Here is a 26,076-nt window from a genome sequence, read left to right on the forward strand (position 1 = left end):
AGAAATTAAGCAGGATGTTTTGAAGCAATGAAGCAAGATGTTTTGAAGCAATGCACAACATCCCCCAAAGGAGGAAAGGCTTGTTTTTCGTGACTGTATTGTATTTTCAGGCATGTCATTTAGCTTTTAAAATAAATAAATAAAAAATGTTGAGGTCGTTCTTTGTTCTTGTCTCGTGCTTGGCCCCAAAAGGTGAATGGACGCTGGGGAAAGCTTGATCATAACTTAAGCACGGAAAACCCATCTCTCAAAATAACCGTCTATAAAAAGACTTTTGGTCGGAATCAATCGGTAGGTTGTCGTTTTGAAAAAGGAAATAAGGCTCAAGGTTGAAAATAACCAAATCTATCCTTTTAAGTCACAGATATCTCTGTTCCAGAGCATGAGGGGTGTGGGGGCGGGGTGGGGCATGGGCGGGGCATGGTCGGGGCTAGAGGTGCCATCAGAAAAGACTGGTGAGAGTGGTGTGGGAGGGGCTCAGGGAGTCGTGGGGGTCCATGCCCCCCGGGACGGCGGTCAGTATGGGGGCCGAGGACATGGGGGGGCTGGTGAGGTCCGTTAGGGTGGTGGTGCTGGAGGGACTCATGGAGGCGTTGGAGAGTTCTGATGGGGGACCGGAGGGCGACCCCCCCGGCAAGGTGGAGCCGTCTGACACCTTGTCAACCCCGGTGCTCTCCTGGCGAAGTAGGTTCCGCCGAAACTTGGCCCGAGCGTTCTGGAACCAAACCTGAGGAACAATTTAAAAGAGCCAGTGTGTTATTTATTTGACCATATACTGTATGAATTTTGACAGTATGAACATACTGTAGATTCTATACTGTATGAATGTTGACACAGTATGGACATACTGTATTTTTTTTGGTCTTATATCATTTGCTCCCATCCCCCAATTTTTGTCGTTATGCCAATTCCCTTCCTAGTCGTTGCGCTGCCCTACTGTCGGTCTGGGGAGGGTGTAGACTACCACCACATGCCTCCTCCTCCGATACATGTAGAGTCGCCAGCCGCTTCTTTTCACCTGACAGTGAGGAGTTTCACTGGGAGAGTGCAACATGTGCAAAGGTTGACACTTGACACTATCTTCCCCAGACCCCCTCCCTGTTGAACAGGTGCCCCAACCGGCCAGTAGGAGTCACTGTTGCAACAACCAGGACTCACCTCACCGACTTCCCACCTGCGAACACTGCCAATTGTGTTTGTAGGGACGACTGACCAAGCCGGAGGTACCACTGCCGGGAATTGAACCTGAGTCTCTGCAGTGGTAGTGTGGCGAGGGTTTAGACACTACCGAGCCGCTCCAGTGCTTAGACCTCTACACTACCCAGTCACACCAGTGCTTAGACCTCTACACTACCCAGTCACACCAGTGCTTAGACCTCTACACTACCTAGCCGCTCCAGTGCTTAGACCTCTACACTACCTAGCCAATCCAGTGCTTAGACCTCTACACTACCGAGCTGCTCCAGTGCTTAGACCTCTACACTACCCAGTCACACCAGTGCTTAGACCTCTACACTACCCAGTCACACCAGTGCTTAGACCTCTACACTACCTAGCCGCTCCAGTGCTTAGACCTCTACACTACTGAGCTGCTCAAGTGCTTAGACCTCTACACTACCGAGCTGCTCAAGTGCTTAGACCTCTACACTACCCAGCCGCTCAAGTGCTTAGACGTCTACACTACCCAGCCGCTCCAGTGCTTAGACCTCTACACTACCCAGTCACACCAGTGCTTAGACCTCTACACTACCGAGCTGCTCAAGTACTTAGACCTCTACACTACCGAGCCGCTCAAGTGCTTAGACCTCTACACTACCCAGCCGCTCCAGTGCTTAGACCTCTACACTACCCAGCCGCTCCAGTGCTTAGACCTCTACACTACCCAGTCACACCAGTGCTTAGACCTCTACACTACCTAGCCGCTCCAGTGCTTAGACCTCTACACTACTGAGCTGCTCAAGTGCTTAGACCTCTACACTACCGAGCTGCTCAAGTGCTTAGACCTCTACACTACCGAGCTGCTCAAGTGCTTAGACCTCTACACTACCCAGCCGCTCAAGTGCTTAGACGTCTACACTACCCAGCCGCTCCAGTGCTTAGACCTCTACACTACCCAGTCACACCAGTGCTTAGACCTCTACACTACCGAGCTGCTCAAGTACTTAGACCTCTACACTACCGAGCCGCTCAAGTGCTTAGACCTCTACACTACCCAGCCGCTCCAGTGCTTAGACCTCTACACTACCCAGCCGCTCCAGTGCTTAGACCTCTACACTACCCAGCCGCTCCAGTGCTTAGACCTCTACACTACCCAGCCGCTCCAGTGCTTAGACCTCTACACTACCCAGCCACTCCAGTGCTTAGACCTCTACACTACCCAGCCGCTCCAGTGCTTAGACCTCTACACTACCCAGCCACTCCAGTGCTTAGACCTCTACACTACCCAGCCGCTCCAGTGCTTAGACCTCTACACTACCCAGCCGCTCCAGTGTTTAGACCTCTACACTACCCAGCCGCTCCAGTGTTTAGACCTCTACACTACCCAGTCACACCAGTGCTTAGACCTCTACACTACCCAGCTGCTCCAGTGCTTAGACCTCTACACTACCCAGCCGCTCCAGTGCTTAGACATCTACACTACCCAGCTGCTCCAGTGCTTAGACCTCTACTCTACCCAGCCGCTCCAGTGCTTAGACCTCTACACTACCCAGTCACACCAGTGCTTAGACCTCTACACTACCCAGTCACACCAGTGCTTAGACCTCTACACTACCCAGCCGCTCCAGTGTTTAGACCTCTACACTACCCAGCCGCTCCAGTGTTTAGACCTCTACACTACCCAGCCGCTCCAGTGTAACATTTGCACCTTTAAATAAACACTCTTGCAGGGCGGCTACGTGGCGTAGTGGGCAACGCACTCGCCACGAAATGCTGGAGACGCTGGGCTCGTCAGTTCGAGCCCAGCGCTCCACATTTGCTTTCAGTTTAGCTGGTCGTCCGTACTAATACACATTGGCCGTATTAGGGGGTGGGAAACTGATGGGTGGGGATCGGGCGTTGTGGACAGCGACTCCTACAGGTCGGTTGGTGCGCCTGCGCAGTAGAATCAGGAAGTGTCGGGGGCAGCGTGAGCCTCCCACGCGTTACTCCTCGCCACTGAGAGATCGAGCTGCGCAGGTGAAAAGATGCGACTGTTGTTACCTCAAGTACCGGAGGGGACTTGTGCTATGTATGACTTAGTCCACATTGCAGCCGGCTTGTGGGAGGCAAGAAACAGCGTTTGTGACAGGGGAGGGTTGAATTGGATGATACGAAATTGGGATGGGAGAAAATATAGAAAATGGGAGAAAAAGTGGATCAAAAAGAAATAAACACTCTTGCATAAGTAGCCAGGGCTTATGGGAAAGGGAGAGAGAGAGAGAGAGAGAGAGAGAGAGAGAGAGAGAGAGAGAGAGAGAGAGAGAGAGAGAGAGAGAGAGAGAGAGAGAGAGAGAGACTTTCAAATCAACAAACATGAAGAACATGGTGTTCATCAGAGGCAAGCGATCTGTCTTGTTATCTGCACTGGGCTCATTAGATCACTGTTTACAGCATGTCTTTCTGGTCTGTCTCTCTTGTTTGTTGTGTTTTTTTTGTATTCCCATGGTGAGCGCTAAAAGGAGAAATCAACCCGGTGATTAAGGTTCTGTCAGATAAAGAAAAAGTTATAGAATTCCTAACCCTTTCACTACCACACTACCAAAGGGTTAACCCTTTCACTGTGACAATACAGCAGGTTAACCATTTCACTGCCACGCGACAAAGGGTTAACCCTTTCACAACCACACTACAGAAGGTTCTGTAGTATGGTTGTGAAAGGGTTAATATTATTGTCGCAATCATATTTTTCTCCTCTTCCCCCCCCCCCCCCCCTCTTCATTTGTGTTAAAGGGATAGTTCAGATTTTTGGAACCCTAGCCCTATTTCCTACTTACCAATTATATCCATTAGTACAACTAATTGTTGTGATTTTAATCACAACATTTAGACCTAAAAGGTCTTGTAACATACACCTGACGAAGACCTTTTAGGTTGAAACATTGTGTGTTTAAAGAATAACTTTCCGGTCCAGTATTTAGTTAGCTACAATTTCCCTGCAGGCTCTTACTGGGCTACAATAGCAGACAATGGACAATCGTAAATCCTGTGCAAGAAAAATAGATAAATATGCTTTTCCGAGATGGGAAGCTTGGGGTGTATTCTTACCGTTCTCAGTATGCTCTCCTGTGAAACGTATCGCAATCCGAATGTTAAAACAACACTTCCATTTGAAACAGAACTATTTCGCCGACCGCACTACACGCTGTAAACGTCTACACTCTAGCTAGTTGTAGAGAGGACCGTAAAACACGTACACATTTTCATATTGCGATACATTTCACAGGAGAGAATTCCGTCTATTGTGTCCCAGTGAGAACCTGCGGGGAAATTGTAGCTATCTTAATAGAGGACCAATCAGTGACATGATGGCCTCTATGTGTCAGGTACATGGTAGACAGACCACAAATAGGGTCTAAGATCCAAAATACTGAAGTTATCCTTTAAAATCACTATGGGAGCATAATATAATGTGTGCAGATATTCTTCTTTGATCGTACTATAATCGTACCATCAAAATCTCATAACATTGCATCCGTAATCTGGATTATTGATGAGCTCTCTATACCCCCAACCAATGTGGAATTAGCTACAATGTCAATAATGACACTTTCTGACTAAATATAAATTTATATTGGGTTGTTTTTTCTGTTTGGCACAATAATTCTTTAACATTCTTTTTTTCCAGCTAATAAAAGTCTTAAACTAAATCTCCCAATGTCTTACTGTTTTTGTACTGTATGCACTTACAGCATATTAATGACTATTGTACTGAACATGTGCTTTGAATTAGTTATTTGAATTGCAAGTATACTCTCAGAAAGGTACATATGGGTAGAAATATACTTAAAAGTATTAACAATATACTTCCAGAATGGACAAATATTCACATTTTTGACTTGGCTCATATCTGAGGTAATGTGGACATAAGTGAAGACAGCACACTTCTCTCTTGCAGTTAGAAATATGTCTTGGACTCTGTTACCACCAACATGTTTCAGTAACATAGTCAAATAAATATTTTAAACTGCAGGAGAGAAGTGTCCACATCTTTTACTCTATTCCTAGATAACTCACACATTTTTTGGGTGAGCGCTCCTTTCATCTGTTCCAATGTCGACATGAGTAGTATCACAATATAATCATATATATTAATATTCATATTAATGATAAAGATAAGCCAACTGGCAAATTGACAACAAGCATCTGTTGATATTTACCAGGACTTCCAAGTTGGCAGCTTATATTCTTTTAAGACATGCCAAATACCTACTCAGCTGTCTGTGTCTGCTGAAGCTAAAGGTGTCAAGTTACCACATGTTGAACCACGATAGGTTTGACCTATTAGTGACATCACAACTCAGATTTCATGGAAGTACAGAGAAGCTCTCCCTCACCGGGAGAAGAATGTGAAAACGGATCTGGTGACTAAGTTCAACAATCTGTATAGGCAGTTTCAACTTGACAACATAAACATGGAAGGTTTATTTCCTGTTGCAATGCTTGCTAATGCAATAATTGACAGGAAATACACTTGGGTCCAAACTGTTCCCTAGCAACATAATCCCAGTGGAACCGTCTATAGTCAAATGCATGCCACCAAACAGAGTTAACCATAAACAACATACAGATCTTTAAGGTATTTGTGTTTTATACACAGTGGAGAGTGACAAGAAGACAAAGATCATGAGCCAGTTTCAAACCCATGATGAAGTATGTGGCGTGTATGATCTTGTCATTTCTACCCCCTGTCGCTGATCAGTCATGTACTGTGAAACCACAACAGAAATGACTGTAATAACCTACAGATAAGCTGCAAAATGACTGTAATAACCCACAGACGAGCAGCTAAATGACTGTAATAACCCACAGACGAGCAGCTAAATGACTGTAATAACCTACAGATAAGCTGCAAAATGACTGTAATAACCTACAGATAAGATGCTAAATGACTGTAATAACCTACACATAAGATGCTAAATGACTGTAATAACCTACAGATAAGATACTAAATGACTGTAATAACCCACAGATAAGATGCTAAATGACTGTAATAACCCACAGATAAGATGCTAAATGACTGTAATAACCCACAGATAAGATGCTAAATGACTGTAATAACCTACAGATAAGATGCTAAATGACTGTAATAACCTACACATAAGCTGCAAAATGACTGTAATAACCTACAGATAAGATGCTAAATGACTGTAATAACCTACAGATAAGATGCTAAATGACTGTAATAACCTACACATAAGCTGCAAAATGACTGTAATAACCTACAGATAAGATGCTAAATGACTGTAATAACCTACAGATAAGATGCTAAATGACTGTAATAACCTACAGATAAGATACTAAATGACTGTAATAACCCACAGATAAGATGCTAAATGACTGTAATAACCCACAGATAAGATGCTAAATGACTGTAATAACCCACAGATAAGATGCTAAATGACTGTAATAACCTACAGATAAGCTGCAAAATGACTGTAATAAACCACAGATAAACTACTAAATGACTGTAATAACGGACAGATATGCTGCAAAATTACTGTAATAACCTACAGATAAACTACTAAATTACTGTAATAACCTACAGATAAGCTGCTAAATGACTGTAATAACCTACAGATATGCTGCAAAATGACTGTAATAACCCACAGATACGCTGCAAAATTACTGTAATAACCCACAGATAAGCTGCTAAATTACTGTAATAACCCACAGATAAGCTGCTAAATTACTGTAATAACCCACAGATAAAATGCAAAATGACTGTAATAACCCACAGATAAACTACTAAATTACTGTAATAACCTACAGATAAGCTGCTAAATGACTGTAATAACCTACAGATAAGCTGCAAAATGACTGTAATAACCCACAGATATGCTGCAAAATTACTGTAATAACCCACAGATAAGCTGCTAAATTACTGTAATAACCTACAGATAAGCTGCAAAATGACTGTAATAACCCACAGATGAGCTGCAAACTGAACCTCCTAGTTACAAGTCCATCACCTCGATACATTTACTTTGTAGAGTTCAACCTTGTCAAAGTAGCCCTATAAACTACAGGAACTCCAAGGTAACACTTGGTTTGAAATGCATCCATAATGCCGAGAGTTTCAAGAGTTCTTGAATTCTAAGATACAGTTGTGAGAAGACATTCCGAGAATTATACCAGAAAGAGGTTACAGTAAGTAATTCTCATTTCATTGTTTTTCCAAATCTGCAGACAGTTTGCCAATAGGGCCCAATAGAGAGTGTGCAGAGTTGAATCTCTTCAACCGCGGACTGATAGGCAAACATATGGCTTGTTCCTAATCAGACTTGGCATATTCTATGTGCATACAGTATGTAAGAGTTAGTGGAGGTTTTACTCAACACATCAACTCCCCCATTCCTCCCAGCAGGAGAGTGGAAAGTCTGGTGGTGGATTTAGTAATTTTCACGTCTTTCATGGTGGAAATATTACCCTTAAATGCCATGCATCTTTAAATCCATTTGATTTTGGCTGACAAGTGTGCAAAATGATGGAACTGGCATCCCATTGAAATATCGGTTGGATTGATCATTTTAAAAGAAAATCTGTGTAACAATATACATATTATGCATTACACATTCTGAAAGGATATGGACTCTTTTATATCAAATAAGTAATTGTATTTGATTGTGAATATATAGTTTGAAGATTATTTTAGATCATTATAGATTATTATAGATCATTATATATTATTATTCTAGATCATTATAGATCATAGATAGTATATTACATTATAAATATATAGTCATTTATTATACTTTCTCCAGACCTCTCTTGGTAGAACCTGAGGTGTGGCCAGCAATAGCAACCCATTGCCCTATCCCCCACTCAACTCCAACCAACACATCAGACCAAAACAAAAAGATGTAAACAAAGTGAAATACCAATGCGGGGGGTCTTTGGCCTAGAGGTCGCTGTTTGGCGGCATTACAGATTGTACCTTTAAAGATGCTGACAACGTTTTCACAAGTTAGAATAGTAACTGCCAGAAGGACTCGAGTTTTGACATGATCATAACCTAATAAACTGGCAGAACATAGTCACAAAACAGCTGGCATAGCCAGGAAAAGTGGCAACCGTTGCCATCTAGTGGTTGCGTTCAAAACGATTCCAATTACCAATAATTTCCCCATTACAGAGAAGAAATCTGTGAAAGTTTGAACTTCCATTTGGCAACATTTGCTTGTGGGTGAGATAGAAAAGCAGAACATTTTGCAGAACCGTACGACCTTGGACGACCTTGGACGACCTGTTGAAACAGCATTGGACTCGGTGGGAGTATCTCGTCATCCCTTCCTGCAAAACGTTCTGCTCCTCTATCTCACCCACAGCATAGTGCTTATATACTGTTACAAGATAAACAAAAGATAAAACCAAGGTGCGTGAACTGGAAGAAACTAGCAAGGAAGTAAAAGTCTTTATTCATACAATTAAAACCAATGCGTTTCAGCAACATACAGCTTTTTTTGTCATGTGACCCTGACCAAGGCATGTTGTCATGTGACCCTGACCAAGGCACATTGTCATGTGACCCTGACCAAGGCACGGTGTCATGTGACCCTGACCAAGGCATGGTGTCATGTGACCCTGACCAAGGCACATTGTCATGTGACCCTGACCAAGGCATGGTGTCATGTGACCCTGACCATGGCACGTTGTCATGTGACCCTGAGCAAGGCACGTTGTCATGTGACCCTGACCAAGGCACGTTGCTGACACACCTTGGTTTTAATTGTATGAATAAAGAACATTCTTTTTAGAACATCCAAAAAGTTGCTGAATGTTTCTCCCTTGCTTATATACTGTTGCAAAATGTCTGATTCTTGAAGGCTCAAACTATCACTGATTTATAATCCATAATCAAAATGTCCCTATGGGAAAATGACTGGAAGGTTTTTTGAATGCAACTGCTACATGGCGACAGTCGCCACTTTACCCCTCACTATTCACCTTATTGACCTCACCGCCATCTTTGTTTTCGTAGATCTGCTACGAACGCATTTCAATCAGCTGACGACTAATTAACTTCCGGGTGGTTCACAACATGGAAACCACGACGATGAATAACAATCTGAGCCAGGTGATCATGAGCTTGTCATTCAGATAGTGTGTTCTGACTGTTGTTTTGACTATAAAAACATATATACGTTTTAACACTGAAGTGAATAGGCACTTCCGCATCCGTACCTCACGTTACGTCAGACTTGACAGATATGGTGGCGAAGTGAACAAGGCCAACAAGGCTTGAAACTGAACACTGAACAGCTACTTCCACCGCGCAAACAGACTGCTTACGGACAGACTCTGAATGATCACATGAGCAGACACACAAAAGCACCTTAAGTGACCTACACACCACACAAGCACACTCACTACACGCACACACTACTGCTAACATATATTTGTATTGTATAGTTTGTATATGTAACGGATATGTACCGCGATAGTGTGACTACAGTACATAGAAGTAAAACTCACTCCCCTGAGGCATCCAGACTGAGCGCTTAGGAGGGAATTCCTTTCTTGGCACAGCGGTCTGTGTTGCTGGCCCCGGTGCGGACGCCCGGGGTTCGACTCCCACTCAAGGCATGGTCGAAGTGTTTGGCAGGTACAGTGTTGTACCGGCTACATATAGATAGTTTATAGTTATAGTTTATAATTATAGTTGTAGTTTAGAGTTATAGTTTGTATTCTGTCAGCAGCTTGCTGAAAACATGCAGACCTCAGAGCTCAGAGGATGAATGGAATGGGATGTAAAACTGCGTATTACGGTAAAAGGTCCAAGAGTCTTGTTTGTTTGACAGCTTTGCGATGTTTAGGGTCTTAGAAAAACATGTTGACATTTGTAACTCAGAATGTCATTCAGCTGATCTTTTTTTTTAAGGGGATCTTTGTTATTAGCCAGCTAGTTGGCTAGTTTTTAACATAACAGTTTGAACGTATTTTATTCACAATATTGAAATTGACAATCATGATATTTGTGCATTTGATTGCTATAGGACATCACCTCCCGTTCATTTCCTCTCATGACTGTCCTCTTCGTTCTTTAAAAGATCAGACCAGTCTTTTTGACATGCAGGTTCCAAGTCATTCTTGCCTTGATACATATCTTTATTCATAATCTTTTACCATTACAGGAAGAAATATTAAATCATATTCCTCAGATTCACCACTGCCATAGGCTTCCATTGTATCTGACAATGTGTCTTAAACACCACATAAACCCATGACAGTCAACATATCTGACTAAAATACCATGCTAGCATCTGACTAAAATGCCATGCTAACATCTGACTAAAACACCATGCTAACATCTGACTAAAACACCATGCTAACATCTGACTAAAACACCATGCTGCTAACATCTGACTAAAACACCATGCTAACATCTGACTAAAACACCATGCTAACATCTGACTAAATTGCCATACTAGCATCTGAGTAAACAGCCTGTTCAAGCTGCTGCGGTCAGGTAAACGCCTGCGAACACCAGCAACTAGGACAGAGAGACTTCGGCTCAGCTTCTTCCCCCAGGCCATCAGAGTCTTGAACACTGAACTCTCCACACACAAGCACACATGAGCACACACACAACACACACACTGTATACGCTCACACACTAGCAGTCACTTTAACATGAACACACACACACAAGCTGCACACGCTCACACTCATGGTCACTTTACACAATGAAAGGTCACTTTAAAAACAAGCACAGGAGTGGTTCTTGTATAGTAAACAGATGGATAGCAAGCTAGCATAAGGACACATAGTATAACTGTAGATTGTATAGTATAGCATTTGTACATAAGACCCAGTGCCTCATCCGTAGCTAACAGTGTATTGCAGTGTATTGTATAGCATGTCTTACCATGCTTTTTGTAAACTTCATGTACATATACCTGATATGTCTTTATTCTTATTACTTGTATTATTGCACAAATGTCTTATTCTCATCCTATTGGATTCTTATTATTGTATTATTGCACAATCGTTGCGGGCAAGACCCCCCGCATTTCACTGTATACTTGTATGCCGTGACAAATAAAACTCTTGACTTGATTTGAAATACCATGCTAACATCTGACTAGAACAACATGCTAATGAAACCGGTCTTATTTGACATGCCCTGGGTGGGAGTTGAACCCCGGTCTCCCGCGCCGCGGGCGACATCGCAGACCACTATACCAAGAGGTGAATTCACTTCTTGGTAATGTGTCTGGATGCCTTTTTTTTTAAGGGGGAGTGAGTTTACTTGCAGTACCGCTACCTGCCACAGTCACTTCACAACACTTGAAGTCCATCGTGACTGTGGATATACTTGCGGTACCTCCGTTACACTCACCCCCCTAAACTCACACCACCCAAGGCATCCGGGTCACAGCACCACTGAAACCGGTCTTATTTGACATGCCCTGGGTGGGAGTTGAACCCCGGTCTCCCGCACCGCGGGCGAAATCGCAGACCACTATACCAAGAGGTGAATTCACTTCTTGGTAATGTGTCTGCATGCCTTTTTTTAAGAGGGAGTGGGTTTACTTGCAGTACCGCTACGTGCCACAGTCACTTCACAACACTTGAAGTGCATCGTGACTGTGGATATACTCGCGGTACCTCCGTCACACTAACATCTGACTAAAACACCACACTAACATCTGACTAAAACACCATGCTAACATCTGACTAAAACACCATGCTATTATCTGACTAAAACACCATGCTAACATCTGACTAAAACACCATGCTATTATCTGACTAAAACACCATGCGAAGATCTGAGGTGCATTTATTTTCCTGAAAGGTTTTGTTTTCTCCCCCCCGGAATGGTTGCTCTATTGTGTCTTAATACTGTCTAAAAAGGAAGAAGAGGAAATCCTCCTCAGATACTGTCTTATATCACAAGATATGTTAGCATGATGCCATTTTAGTCAGATGTGGTGACTTTCTTCAGACTATGTGGTGTTTAAGACACATTTCAGATACACTGGAAGCCAATGGCAGTGATGAATTAGCAGAAGATAACAGTAAAAGATTATGGGGAAAAAATGGCGCCTTGATTTTTGTATCAAAGCAAGAATGGCATGGAACCCACATGTCAAAAAGACTGGTCTGGTCCTTTAATGCTCTTTGGTGGTAAAGCATGTGTCATGTATCTTTTCAGCCTTTATAAATGTGTTATAAACCACATTTAAAATAAACTGTCAGCAAGACAAACCACCACCGGTTGTACTATGTAGCTGAACTATATAATATCTGATGATGGATATCAAATACATTATAATATGTGAAATAGTGTGCTTGGCTTAAAGCCTTGAGGAGGAATAATGTTAGGAATATATTTTTGTCATGTTAATACGTTATTTGTATATTCTTAGGACATTGAATAGGGATTTTAGGAATTTAAAATCAGAGCCAACCAAATATCTAACAAACTCAAAATCATGGTGAAAACTCAAGAACAACAAAGGCTGGGCGGTGGGGAATTTGAGTTAAGTGAACTGCACCTTTAACATGATTGAAAATTTAAATTTGTATTAACAGATTGCAGAATGGGTACAATACAGTACAGCTCAATACACAATTGTTAAGGGGATGCAGACCAGAGAAAGACTTTCATCTTGTTTACATCAGGGTCCCCCATTTTCAATTCATGATAAACATAACTTTTAAGCCCCTTGAGAACGCTTAGAATCAATATTGGACTAGACATACATGAATACGGTATTGTACAGAAGGATCCCTGTATATATTTTTTTATATAATGCGTTAAGATTTTAGAAGAAACTTTTATTTTCTTTGTTTGTCAACAAGTCATTGAACGTCTCACCTGCAGGACTCGCTTGGTGAGGCCCGTCTTCTGCGCCAACTGCTTCAGGTCCTTGGCGTCCGGGTTGTGGTTGATGGCGAAGTAGGACTTCATGGTCCTCAGCTGGTGGTGCTTGAAGGACGTGCGCATGCGCTTGGACTTCTGACTGGACGAGTAGTGGGAGTCGCGGTCCAGGTGGTCCCCGTCGTTCTCGTTACAGCTTAACCCTGTGGGGGAGGGGGGGCACGACAACGCACAGAAGACTTAATTAACCCCCTCCAGGTGTCCGTGGGAGATTTGAATTTTGAGATCTGAACATTCTAACAAAAACGCACATTGGTGACAGCACTGGAGATTCAACCGCAGCGCCAGGTGACAGACAGGAGGCCAAACGTTGTTTCCACACAGATTTAAAGTGTAAATATCTAATAGATGAACTGAGTACAACTTTTGGAATTATGTTAACATCCATTTAAACATAATTGTTGATGGATATGAAAATGTTTTCCTGCTTTGATGTCAGTTGGGACTTAAGATGCACACTTTTATACAGATGAAAACGTATTAGATATACCAGCCTCTGTGTTTTATATGTTGCATATTCGTTTACCGTTTCATCTGAGCATAAAGAGGGGGGGGGGGTCAGTTAGTGCTTTGCTCAAGGGCACCTCGAGAATTTTGAGAACTGCTGAACATTCTAATGTTGATGTCACATGAATTCCAAGAGATAATTTGGAAAGGACAATAGAAAAATACTTAAAGGTTTACATAAACAGATGAACTAATAAGCCCACGTTGGTGAGATATAATCTGTCCACACGCGCGCGCACACACACACACACACACACACACACACACACACACACACACACACACACATACACACACACACACACACACACACACAGACACACAGACACACCGTTTTGAGTTTCTTTGATGTACGATGTGGTCAGTGTCTAGACACCATGGGTGTGGCAATTAGTCTACATGACATTATTTTAACGTCAATTAGGAGGGAATGAAACAAATAGTAACAGATAAGGTGGTGATTTGAATTTGAATTCAGGAAGTTGATTTGTTCTTCAAAAGCTATTTCATTTACAAAACTTATGAAGAAATCATTCATATGCTACTTTTTGTTTTATGTGATGTAAAAAAAATAAAGCGTCTTATAGTTTACATTTTACTTTATTTATTAGCTTGTTTGTTTACATTTTACTTTACTTTCTTATTAGCTTGTTTGTTTACATTTTACTTTATTTATTTACTTATTAGCTTTTTTCTTGTTTTCATCAATCTCACCTTTCCTTTTTTTTATAACAATTCTTCTATTGGGTGTCATTTTGGATATATGAACCCAAGCACTGGGCCATGTCATTGTGTGGTTAATGATACTCATTGGTTAACATTACAGACATTTCTACTAATGAGACTCCATAGGAAGCCTGGCATTAGGGCAGAAAAGGGCAAAGAGGAATGCAATGACATCATCCCATTAACATGTTGTGAATTGACAGGCCTCCTTGTGTTACAAAAAGGAACACAGAAATAAATGATTTTCTTAGCAGACAAATTATTATTGATTATATTTCCAATGACTTCCAATTATAAGCAAAATGAATATCCTATATGTTGCTATCATTAGAAGCATTACGTTAAATGCTGTGAAGAGTTCACTATACAGTATAGTTGGCTATATTATTAATAAAAGCACTAGAATAAGACCTGTTATGCCATGAAGGGAGAACATGTACATAAGATTTTACAATCTATTTCCTTAGAATTACAATATAAACATTGGTATATAAATATATGTGTTTTTTTTTTTTTTTTTTTTTTTAAACTGTATGTGTACGCTCTCATCTTTCATCTTTAAAAACGTTTTCTTTACCTGCATTCTAATACTCTTACAGGTTTATGATGTATCTTTTCAACTATTTGATATGATGTCCTTGAATCTGTGGAACACATTTGTTGTGTTTTTTGTAAAGAAACTCTCAATTTAATTTTTATTATTTATTGTCCTCTTTCTTCCCTATACACACAGTGTTTTGGTGGGTATAGCAACCACATTTAAAATGTATTATTTCTTTCCCTGCCTGCCTAAACACCCAATAGTAAAGAACACTAACGAACTGGGCAGTACATTATAGGTAAGCATGTGTTCCTGACTCCAAAAAGCACAGCTAATTAATAAAGCTAATTCATTGTGTGTGTGTCCCTTTTGACATCACACAAGGCAATAATTCTGAACAGCTTGTTTAGGTTTGTTCATCTGAAAACTTGGCCAAACAGATGTGCCATTTTCCCCAGCGCCTAAATAAATTTTCAAACAGGAGCCAAATCCATATCAAAACCTATTTTCCATATTAAAAACAGCATTGTGTATGGAGCAATACCCTCCAGATATAGTCAAATCCCTGCATGTACCTTCAAAGCCTGCTAGTAAAAATTCCCTGCAGGATGAATAAAGTATTTCTATTCTATTCTATTCTAAAATGTAAATGTACGCCCATAATTGTTTCTTTCTTTCAGAGGAATAACGTTTTCAAATCTCATCATCTACAGACAAGACGTTTGTGTGTTAATATGTACATTGTACACGACAGCCGCATGGCCATGTATAATATCTATCTGATCTTATTGTAATATCATATCTTACTTACAGGTTAGACTATCACAGTCCAAATGATAATGGTCTGATATATTTGCAATTACGTCTGTTGAACATTCAGTTATAAATCTTCATCTGAAATAGTGACGTGTGTGTGTGTGTGTGTGTGTGTGTGTGTGTGTGTGTGTGTGTGTGTGTGTGTGTGTGTGTGTGTGTGTGCGTGTGTGCGCGTGCGTGCGTGCGTGCGTGCGTGCGTGCGTGCGTGCATGCGTGCGTGTGTGTGCATGGGTATTAACATTTGGGATTCCTTGCATGCTGCCTGAATTCAATCTGGCCCTCTTAGTGGTTGCCATTATCACTAAAAGGAATTCCTAGAGATAAAGTGTCGTTTAAAGATCCCTTCCTTTAAAAACACATTGAGGTCTGTTGGCCTCGGGTCCAGTCTCATCTATAGTCTGCATAATAACACAGTCCAATTGACTCTGTGTCCATGTCCTCCTTATGTCTCCACAATCCTTCAAAGCCCCGGTCCGGTCCAGTTTGTTTTGTTTTTGGACCATATAAACACTGGGTGTCTGAACAAACATTCTTGAAAAGTTTGAATGAACAAATAAGGATTTTGGAACTTTCTTAACCCACTGTAAATCAAAGTATAGATCTATTCTCACTCACACAGTGTTTGCAAACATTATCTGACCAACGTAAACAAACTTGTTACAGCCACGAAATACATGGGGCATACCAGTTTATTTATGTTTGGATTACAGGTTGGCCCTGCATGTGACAAGATGCCATGAAATGCCCTGAGGTGGCAGCACTCTGAGGGAGTGAGATAGAGAGAGCGAGAGCGAGAGAAGAGAGAGAGAGAGAGAGAGAGAGAGAGAGAGAGAGAGAGAGAGAGAGAGAGAGAGAGAGAGAGAGAGAGAGAGAGAGAGAGAGAGAGAGAAAAGAGAGAGACATATTCAAGACATTCACCTATATGTCAATATTATTTCATAAGGTGGGTTTAATCTATACTGTCCCAATAAGCAGAACAGAGAAAACCCAGGATTTTTTTTTTAAATAATTAAATAATGAGTTATATAAATTAAACATTTAAAAACAAAATGTTGTTAGTATCTAACTATAAAATATAGTTTATGTTATACACAATAACATAAGCTACAATATCATGTTATGCATGTGCAAATTGTAATTAGCACCTTGTATTGTATTGTTTCCCATGACCTATGGGTTGATTGTGTATTTATATCTTGCTGGCCTGTTATGATATGTATAATCATAATTGCTGTGCATTGGGCCTCTGTGCAGACGTTATAAAGTAGATATTATTTTTGAAATAGGTTAATTAACACTTGAATATCTCTATATTGTCTATGTCTATATATATTCTAGTTTAAAAACATATTATTCTGTTCCAATATGAGAGCAGTGAAACAAGACCGTCCATAGCAGGCCTATATAGTTGAGCTGGACCCGACACTGATGCAAGCATGTTTCAACAATGCAGTTAGCAAAATCACTATTGTATAGGGTGGCAAGAATTCTAACCCTGCAAGAATCCTAACTCTTAACACTCTTAACACTCTTAAAACTGTTTGAAAAACACAACATAAAAGACTCCAATAGCTTTCCATTATGACATGAATATTTGTAAAGTTCCATAGCCTGTAATTAATTATATTACCTTATTATTTAGTATTTAAAGCTACTTGGATATATATATAGGCCTATAATAGGACTGTCCTAAAGACATTCTGAAGTCTGCTAATAGTCACAGATTTTGTCAACTAATCAATTAATCAGGGGGGGGGGTCTGTAAAATTGTGTAACAACGCAATGCAGAATCTAGAGCTTATAAACATCGACTAATCGAAAAACAAAGTATTGGTCGGCTGAGATCAAACTGACCAAATTAATCAAGCCCTAGTTCTTATCTTACAAAGGGTTCATTACTGTTTGATTGGATTTAGTTCGGTTACTTAAATGCTCACAGCAGAACATGACATTAGTGGTGTAGCCAATATGTTATGAGCCTAACTTCTTAGGTAATAGCTCGTTCTCCTTGACGTTTCGTGGTAAAAATTTAATGTTTTTTTTCTTCTTCCAAGATATCATTACAAATTGTGGGAAGCATAATATTCCAACCTCACTGGGGAGCGTTTTATTCAGGATTCTGCGCGGGTTGCGGTCATGTTCTACAAGCTATCCCAGTCCGACAGTGATTGATTTACCGACCCAGATAGACGACGCAACAGACATTCAACAAGTGAGAGCGTGGGCGTGTGGGAGAATCCGAGTACCAAAGTAACGAAGTCTCTATCTCTCTCCCTCTCTCTCTCTCTCCTCCTCTCTCTCTCCTCCCCTCTCTCTTGCTCTGTCTCTTTTGAAGTGGGCCCCCATCTGAGACATCTTTCCACTTGTCCGGCTCCATCGCCATCTAATAAGTTTCTTCTGAAACGGCTCCTCGGGCTATAGAGAGAGAGACTCACTGTGGGCGTTTGGGAACGAAATCTCCACAACACAGTTTCGAAGCATGGGCTGAAAGTTTTTCGATTGTGCAACGTTGTCAACTTCAACTAGTCTACTTTCTAGGCCTACTTTGCTGTCACCCCGAGTCACGTATTTAATTCATCAATAATTGTCGAAAACATTTTGCTTTGGAACTTTCTTGCACCTAAAGTTTAAAATAGCCCGTGTAGAAAACTGAAGACTGCCGGGTTACTTTTACAAAGTGATCGCTGGCATAATAGCACGTCAAAAACTATATCTAATAGTAATAGTAAAATGCTATTTTCTGACGTTCATCACAAAAAGTGACATTTGTGAGGATGCAGTCCTTTATGTTTTTAGGGTCGTGAATATAATGTAACAATTGTTTTCCTAAATATTTGTTTTGGACTGAAACCCACAATTAAAATTATTATCATTATGTATTTGTAATTTATGTATTTATTCATATTTAGTCATTTATTTATTCTTTTATTTAAGCTCAATTGTGGCAGATGCTTTTTGAAAAGTCGAAATAATAAAGAATTGCTATATTGTTGCACGCGGTGTTGTGTGACTGTTCTGACTGGTAGATTAATTCAGAAATAGCATTAATAAAATTCCTTCTAAATAAGTATAGGTCAATATGTAACCAGATGTTATAAGCAAACCAATTAATAATAATAATAATGCAAATCGCCTTACCAGCGTTATAAGACAGATCCGCCCCGGGCCCCGGGCTCTTCCTCTTGCGCGGCCTCCCCTTCTGCACCGTCCCCACGCCGTTATAGTACGGCAGACCCAGCGAGTTCCCCGCCGCCGCGCCGAGTCCTTTGCCCGAGCTTACATCCCCCGCGTGATTGAAATGCGCTTGGTGATATTCCCCTTGTACGAGAGTTTCGAAGTGGACCCGACAATACACCAGGCTGTCCCTCATGCCGAAGTGGTCCCCGGTGGTGAGCATCTTGCTGCAGGAGGTGCAGGTGAAGCAGTTCAGGTGGTAGACCAGGTCCCGCGCCCGCATCACCATCTCCGACGCCGAGATCCCGAGGTGACACCTGGCGCATCTCTGCACCGAAAACCTCCTGCTTGGGAGCAGACAGAGTGTGACACGATATAGACTGGAGATAACTAGTCATGTCCAGTATATACTATACGTTTCAGAGTTTATAGTGAAATAACCGAGCTATATAGATTAATTTCATCTCATATATAGGAAATTATTTTTTATTTTCACAAAATATTGTTCATATGCACTTAAAATGCTGGCAAATGGCTGCATGTGACACAGTTCCACATTTCAAACAGGTCTGCCTATAAACTAAGCCTAAAATTAAATTAAACGCTATGGCCTTTAACAACATGAGGACTATAAAAGACAATGCAGACTGCAGGCGAGTTACCAAGAGTAGCTTAGTGAAATAAGCCAGACTTTTATATTCATGCCAGTATAGTCTATTATCCTATTATTTCAATAGCATGGCGTATTAGGCCTATAGCCTACCTGTAGTAGTCTTCTTTGCAGTAGATGCTGCCGTCTTTGCTGAAGCAGGTCAGCTCGGACTCGAGGTTGAGTTTGCACTCGCAGCACTTGAGGCATCTCATGTGCCACTGCTTGTCGACGGCCAGCAGGTAGTATCGGTCAGAGATCTTGCCCCCGCAGCCGGCACAGAGCACCAGGCGCTCGCTGCTCAGGGCCGTCAGACTCTGGAGATGGAAGAGGGGGGGATCATTCTCGATTATGTTCAAAAGAGATACTGATCAAATAGGTCGACTCAGAGTCTGAAGTTAGCCTGCGACTATGAGGCTATTGGCGTTGACAAAAACTCTAAACAAATAAATAAACTAAATATCATTAGCGAAAAGGTTAGTTGATACAAACTCAAGGGTAACCAAGCTGTAATACAGGCAGATATAACTTTCAAGTTAGTTTTTTCGATTACAAAAAAACTATAGGTTTTAACGTATTATAAAAGCCCAAAATATGCGTGATACTAGCAGCGTTGCCTTAACAGCTGAGTCCACACTGATATGAATCAAGCTGAAATAAATCTTTGGTTTGTTATAGGTTAGAAAACAACAGAGTTCGGTTGGTAACAATACATTAAATTGTAGCCAATTGCCGCACTTATTTTGTTTAAGTTGATGAGCTTTAATAATAATATGTTATTAGTTAACTTAAACTACACTAGCTTGTAAAAAAAAAGAATACCCTGCCCACTTTCCCTTTCAATTTTACTTAGGATCAATTTCAAGGAAACAGCCTATACACCATGAACACATACCTGCGAAAATATTTATCAGTAACAAAAATAGTGCCTGTGTTTAACCATGTAACACCATTTATATTCTCCTATTACAGGCCTTTTTGGTGGTATACTTAAGAGGTCAATCCAGCAAATCTAGGGCCACTATACTCGGAAAAAAAACTGATTTTTGCTTCTGGAATAATTATGGGAACACGTTTACGCACCGTCTCTGTTTCTCCCATATCTATCGCCGAGCTGATGGCGGTGGAGTCGGCCTTGTTTCTCCGTTCCATTTCGTCGATGACCCCCTGCATGTCTCCTCCAGACAGGCCGTGGAACAGCATCCTGCGAGCCGCAGAGCTGCACTTCACACGCGGCTCCCCCCAAACCTGCTGCAAGCCCAAAGTTCCGTGAGACGCGTTGAGGCCAGAGTCACGGCCGCTTCATACAGGCCCGTTCAATTCAACAACCCATAATATTGCTAATAATGTTACATTGGCCTGTATTCTTAAAATTAAGTGAGTACAGCGTTATATAGCTCGTTTGGAAAGTATAGCCTACTATACACGCTTTTAGAACGAAAAACATTCGTATAATAACATACCGGCGCAGGATGTAGTAATTTTGGACCGAAACCCTTCAGACTTCAGATTCGGTCAAATTAAAGCTCGAACTCGGTTAAAGTTGCATAGCGAGAAATCGCTACACGACCTGTCCATAAAAACAAAGCATATTCCAAGAGGCGTCAAAAAGCATGCTGCTGGGTCCGTGCGGCTGCAGCCCCTCGACTTGATCCGAGAGCGACTATAGTCTTGAATCACAACAGTGGAATTTGAAAATGATTCCTGGCTGGAGCCGATGATAAAACTGGAAACTGCTCACAGCCTCTTCTCCGTCCGTCGAATCGTATATCATGAACAGAACAGAAGACGCAGAATGCGTAAAAGGACCTATTTAATTGTTTGTGTCCGCGGGATGTTGTTGCAAAAAAAAGAAAACACGCGTCCTTGCGCACATACGGTATCCAGATAGACGAACGCTGTGCGTGTGCGTGTGCGTGAGTGAGTGTGTGCGTGCGTGTGTGTGTGTAATTTCGGAGGAGGGGTTGGCGGTTGTTCCTTTCCTTATCACCACAAATCCCTTGTCAAGGCTTGGCTACTCGTATAGCAGGCTCACATCCATGCTGCCTCTTCGTCCCACCTTCTCTCTCTATACCTCCAGCCGCACTCCGCGCCTTTTCTACGGGAACTTGTACGTCACGGTGCCTTTTCACATCACGTTCATTGGTTTGCGGTGACGGTCTTCACCGACAGATCTGACTACACAGCTCCATATTCACCGAAGCTGTGATTAGGGGAGATTTGATCATATTTCGTCGCGTTTCGAGCTCTTCACTTTTTTTTTGTCCTGGCTTTGCTTTAATTTGTATATGAGCCTATCAGGAATCAAAAGTGGCCTAAGATCTACATTACAGGGCATATATAGGGCCTATCAAAAGCTTAAATAATAATATATGCATGGCCTAAAGCCTATAACTGGGTACAGGACCTATAGGGCTATCAAACGCCTAATAGGCTAGGCCTCTCAAAAGCCTAAATAACAGGGTATATAGTACATTGGGCCTCTCAAAAGCCTAAATAGGGTATGTATAGTACAGGGCATATCAAAAGCATATGGATACCTGCAGTATATGGCCTATCAAAAGCCTAAATAACAGGGTACATGTAAGATCTTACAGGCCACAGAAGCCACATCCTATACGTTTAATGTTACAGATGACATGTTTTGCCAATTAAACCCAATTTCCCTGCACATAAAATAATCTGTAATAATATGTAGCCTATACTGTATCTCCCCGAGACGCAGTGTCCGAAACAACTTTACAGATTGTGAATGTGCGCATGGCTGAATACAAGTTGTATTAGCATATACTCTCCATAGGTTATTCATAATAACCTCAATGCTCAATGTATATGACCGTCACCTGGTATGCTATTTTGATGTGCGTTCTTGTGTGTGCGTGTGTGTGTGCGTGTGTGTGTGTGTGTGTGCGCGCGCGCGCGTGCGTGCGTGTGTGTGTGTGTGTGTGTGTGCGTGTGTGAGAGAGATTACAACTTTTACAAAGTTAAAAAGGTATTTGTCCAGCAGCCTCTCTTTTCGACTATAACACAAAATTGCTGAGTCAACATCACTGTCGAATGATTATGATGATGATCATGATGATGATGATGGTGGCGGCTTTATTTATAACTGTGTGGAAGCGGAACAGGAGCCGAGACGAGCCAGAGCTCGAGCGCCGACACGACGTGCATCTGAACAAAGAGAAAGTGACAGGTGAACACATCAGAGTGAGAGGTCCTCCCCGTTACCTCGGCATCTCCCAGCGACGTCATCACGGTTGACTCCAGCACCATCTGTTGTGTTCCCCCGGTGTTCCGTCAGGCTGACACCACGCGGGACCGCGCAGCTCCGGTCGCATCAGCCGTAAAACTCCCGCAAAGCACAACAAGGACCTGGGGCCACAGGGGTGCGCGGCCCTCGGTCTACGGACATCAAACCACCAGCGCCGGGGCCATGCACCAGAACGCTGATTAATCCATGTAATTCATCTCCATTGAGCCACTGAGCACGGCGCAGGGCTTGTTTTGCCTCTCCATTTCGTCATAGCCAATAAGGCCTAACTTGGACGATTTATAGTAGCCTACCGATAAAATAAGAATAATAGTATTATCCCCGGCGGGAAATAATGGATACAACTATATTAATAAAAAGTATAAAAAGGTATGATAAATATACAAAAAGAAAAATGTAAATATAATGTAGAGTGCAGAAGTGCACATAATTGGACTTAAATGAGTGTATCTTGTAGATAGTCATTACAATGTACAATATATGCTTATGTTAACAAGTAAACAAACAAACAAACAAATAAACTAACTAATAAAAGCATATATGCCTCGTTTTCGTGGTGGTTTTAGGCTAAAGAGAGACTAAATTAGCTTCTATAAGGTCCTAAACAAACAGCAATAACAAAAAAAAGTCTAGGACTTCTTCAGTTAACAGCTCAGTCAAAGTTGACTTGACTTTATCGCTCTCAAGTGGCTAAATCCTTTCACTCCTCATTACCCTAGCGGTCATAAAGTGTTTAGCCATAAGACCGATCTAAGAGAATATAGGGATCTAAGACAATAGGTTAGAAATTAGAACCAATCCAAGAGAATATGGTAGAACCAAACTAAGAAATATAGGTAGAATCATTCTAAGAGAAGGGTATACCATCTAAGAGAATAAGATAATAACTATTTGGTATAGGTATAAGAGAATATGGTAGGATATTTGATTGAAGAGTATAAGAGAATATGGTCGGGTATTTTAACAGAACAGGGTGGCTATATTTTAAGAGAATGGGCTATGCTATTTTAGAGAATATGGTATATAGACTATAATGGTATATCTGAGATCATGTGGTCTATTTGAAGAGAATATGGTAGATAGGTACTATCTAAGATAACAGGGTAGACTATATTAAGAAAATATGGTATGATATAGGCTAAGAGAACAGGGCTATTTTAAGAGAATGGGGTATAGGCTATTTTAGAGAATATGGTCAAGATAATAGGGCTATTTTAAGAGAATAGCGTATACCGAAGATAATGGGTATGGCTATTTTAAGATAATAGGATATGCCATGTCTAAGACTAAGAGTAAACTATTTTAAGAGAATATGATAGGCTGTTTTAAGAGAATATCGAGAATATAGGATATATGCTATTTTAAGAGAAATAGGCTATTAACAAGGAATTAGCGTGAGGCCACTCACAATCGATATACAATTAAGAGTTCTAAGTTCTAACATCCTCCAGTCTGGCCTGCAAATCATTCTGAATCTACAAATTATAAAACAATAAATTACAATAATGTCTCGGATAGGCTAATCCTATACTGTCCTTGTCCCTTCCATTCAACGAGGTTAACATATCCCGACTGAGCATCTTATGGATTGATGCCTACTTGAGCTTTATGTCATTTTTTTAAATTATTATATATATATTTTCCTCCAGCATTCAGGTATATGAGATGTTGCAAGTACCGAAGCGCACCGGGAAAGCATGTCCCCCGGGGACCATGTGCTGCGTGGACATGATGGATGGCTATACTGCAGTCTGCAGGACAGATAAGTTGCATAAAAGCATGCATCGGCTCACAGTAAAAAGTAAATATTAATGATAGGCTATCCTATACGTTTATCTTGAAATGCTCTGCTAGCCCTTATACCATTAGTTCACGAGGCGAAACTAATTCAGTTAAATCAAACAGGGTATGGCTTGATTATTTTTAACAATGTAGGCTACTCTGGTCTCTGGTTCCGTATCATCCAGTTCTGTACATCACCGCTGCTTTCAAATAACATTAAATCTTTCATAAGTAGGCCTACGTCTCAAAAAACCAATGCCAGAACGAACGCAATTGCTAGTTTTGCACCATGCACGAAATTGAAATTAACTAATGCCTTTGGAGAAAAATATGCAATTTCTAAAAAAGAGAGTGCAGGGCCCAAAGTTGTATAGGCCCACTGACGGATCTCCCCTGTGACAAACACCCTAACAGCCTCTCCATATAGGATCATATTGGAGCTCGTTAGCAGCTACACTGCTGGCCCTGACCAGCCCTGCGCCACGAACAAGACTTAATGAGATTTAATTAACTTCATTGGATTGGTGATTTCAAAGCGTTAACATCACAACCAGAGTGAGAAGTAATCTCAGCAGCGCGGCCTCCGTCTGGAGAAATACAAAGCAAATAAGGCAAATAAGAAGCATATATGGCCGTCAAAAGATGTTTGGTAAAACATAAGAGTGACACAAGTCCAGAGAATGCCGTGCTGTGTGAAGATTAGTCTCGCTGTGTGTATTGTAATAAATATGTATCCACCATAAGTTAACATTAAAGCTGCTGGCTGCTGCTGGACCAACACTCTCACTCTGACAGATCTGGAGTCTGCGCGCTGCCAGTGTTGTCGCCAAAAGTGGCAATATGTTACATCTTGCTCGTACAGTCAAAACGGTATGTTGGCCTACTGTGTGCCACTTATTTAATAACCCCCTCGAGCGAAGCGTATACCCCCCCCCCCTCTCCACACACGCACACACACACACACACACACACACACACACGCACGCACACACGCACACACGCACACACCTATACACACACACACACACACACACACACACACACACACACACACACACACACACACACACACACACACACACACACACACACACACACACACACACACACACACACACACACACACACACACACAGGCTTTAGAACTCCAGAAACAGTTCCGAGACGCCTTTATCTTACCGTTTATAACGTTTAAAAGCCTGAATATCACATAACACAACTGAAAAACGTTTAGGCCTGAGAGCGAAAAAAGAAAAACAAATAAATAAAAACAGTAAGTGATGTTTCTAGTCCTTAATTCTGCCCATGACATGGTAATTTTACCCCGCGTCTTTGTTTTGAGAGAGAAGAGAGAGAGAGGAGAGAGAGAGAGAGAGAGAGAGAGAGAGAGAGAGAGAGAGAGAGAGAGAGAGAGAGAGAGAGAGAGAGAGAGAGAGAGAGGAGGTGAAAGGGAGAAAGAGAGATATAGCGAGGGAGAGAAAGAGGGGGGACAGAGAGAGATGTAGAGAGAGATGGGGAAACAGAGA

The 26,076-nt window shown here is 41.5% G+C and overlaps 1 protein-coding gene across 1 annotated transcript; it reads right to left on the reverse strand.

Annotated features, from left to right (window-relative positions):
• Positions 1-442: 442 nt before the first annotated feature.
• LOC311236584 (LIM/homeobox protein Lhx2-like) lies at positions 443-20,712 on the reverse strand (the record flags this gene model as incomplete). Its single annotated transcript, XM_084324270.1, has 5 exons — positions 20,581-20,712; positions 19,612-19,814; positions 18,813-19,192; positions 13,022-13,227; positions 443-727 (listed from the first exon to the last, which is right to left on the reverse strand). The coding sequence occupies exons 1-5, from the start codon at positions 20,698-20,700 to the stop codon at positions 443-445; spliced, it is 1,194 nt and encodes a 397-aa protein (XP_084180396.1). The 5' UTR covers positions 20,701-20,712.
• Between the last annotated feature and the right edge of the window lie 5,364 nt (positions 20,713-26,076).

Source organism: Notolepis coatsorum (assembly GCF_963971535.1).
Source record: "Notolepis coatsorum genome assembly, chromosome: 11".
In the NCBI taxonomy this organism is placed as follows: Eukaryota; Metazoa; Chordata; class Actinopteri; order Aulopiformes; family Paralepididae; genus Notolepis; species Notolepis coatsorum.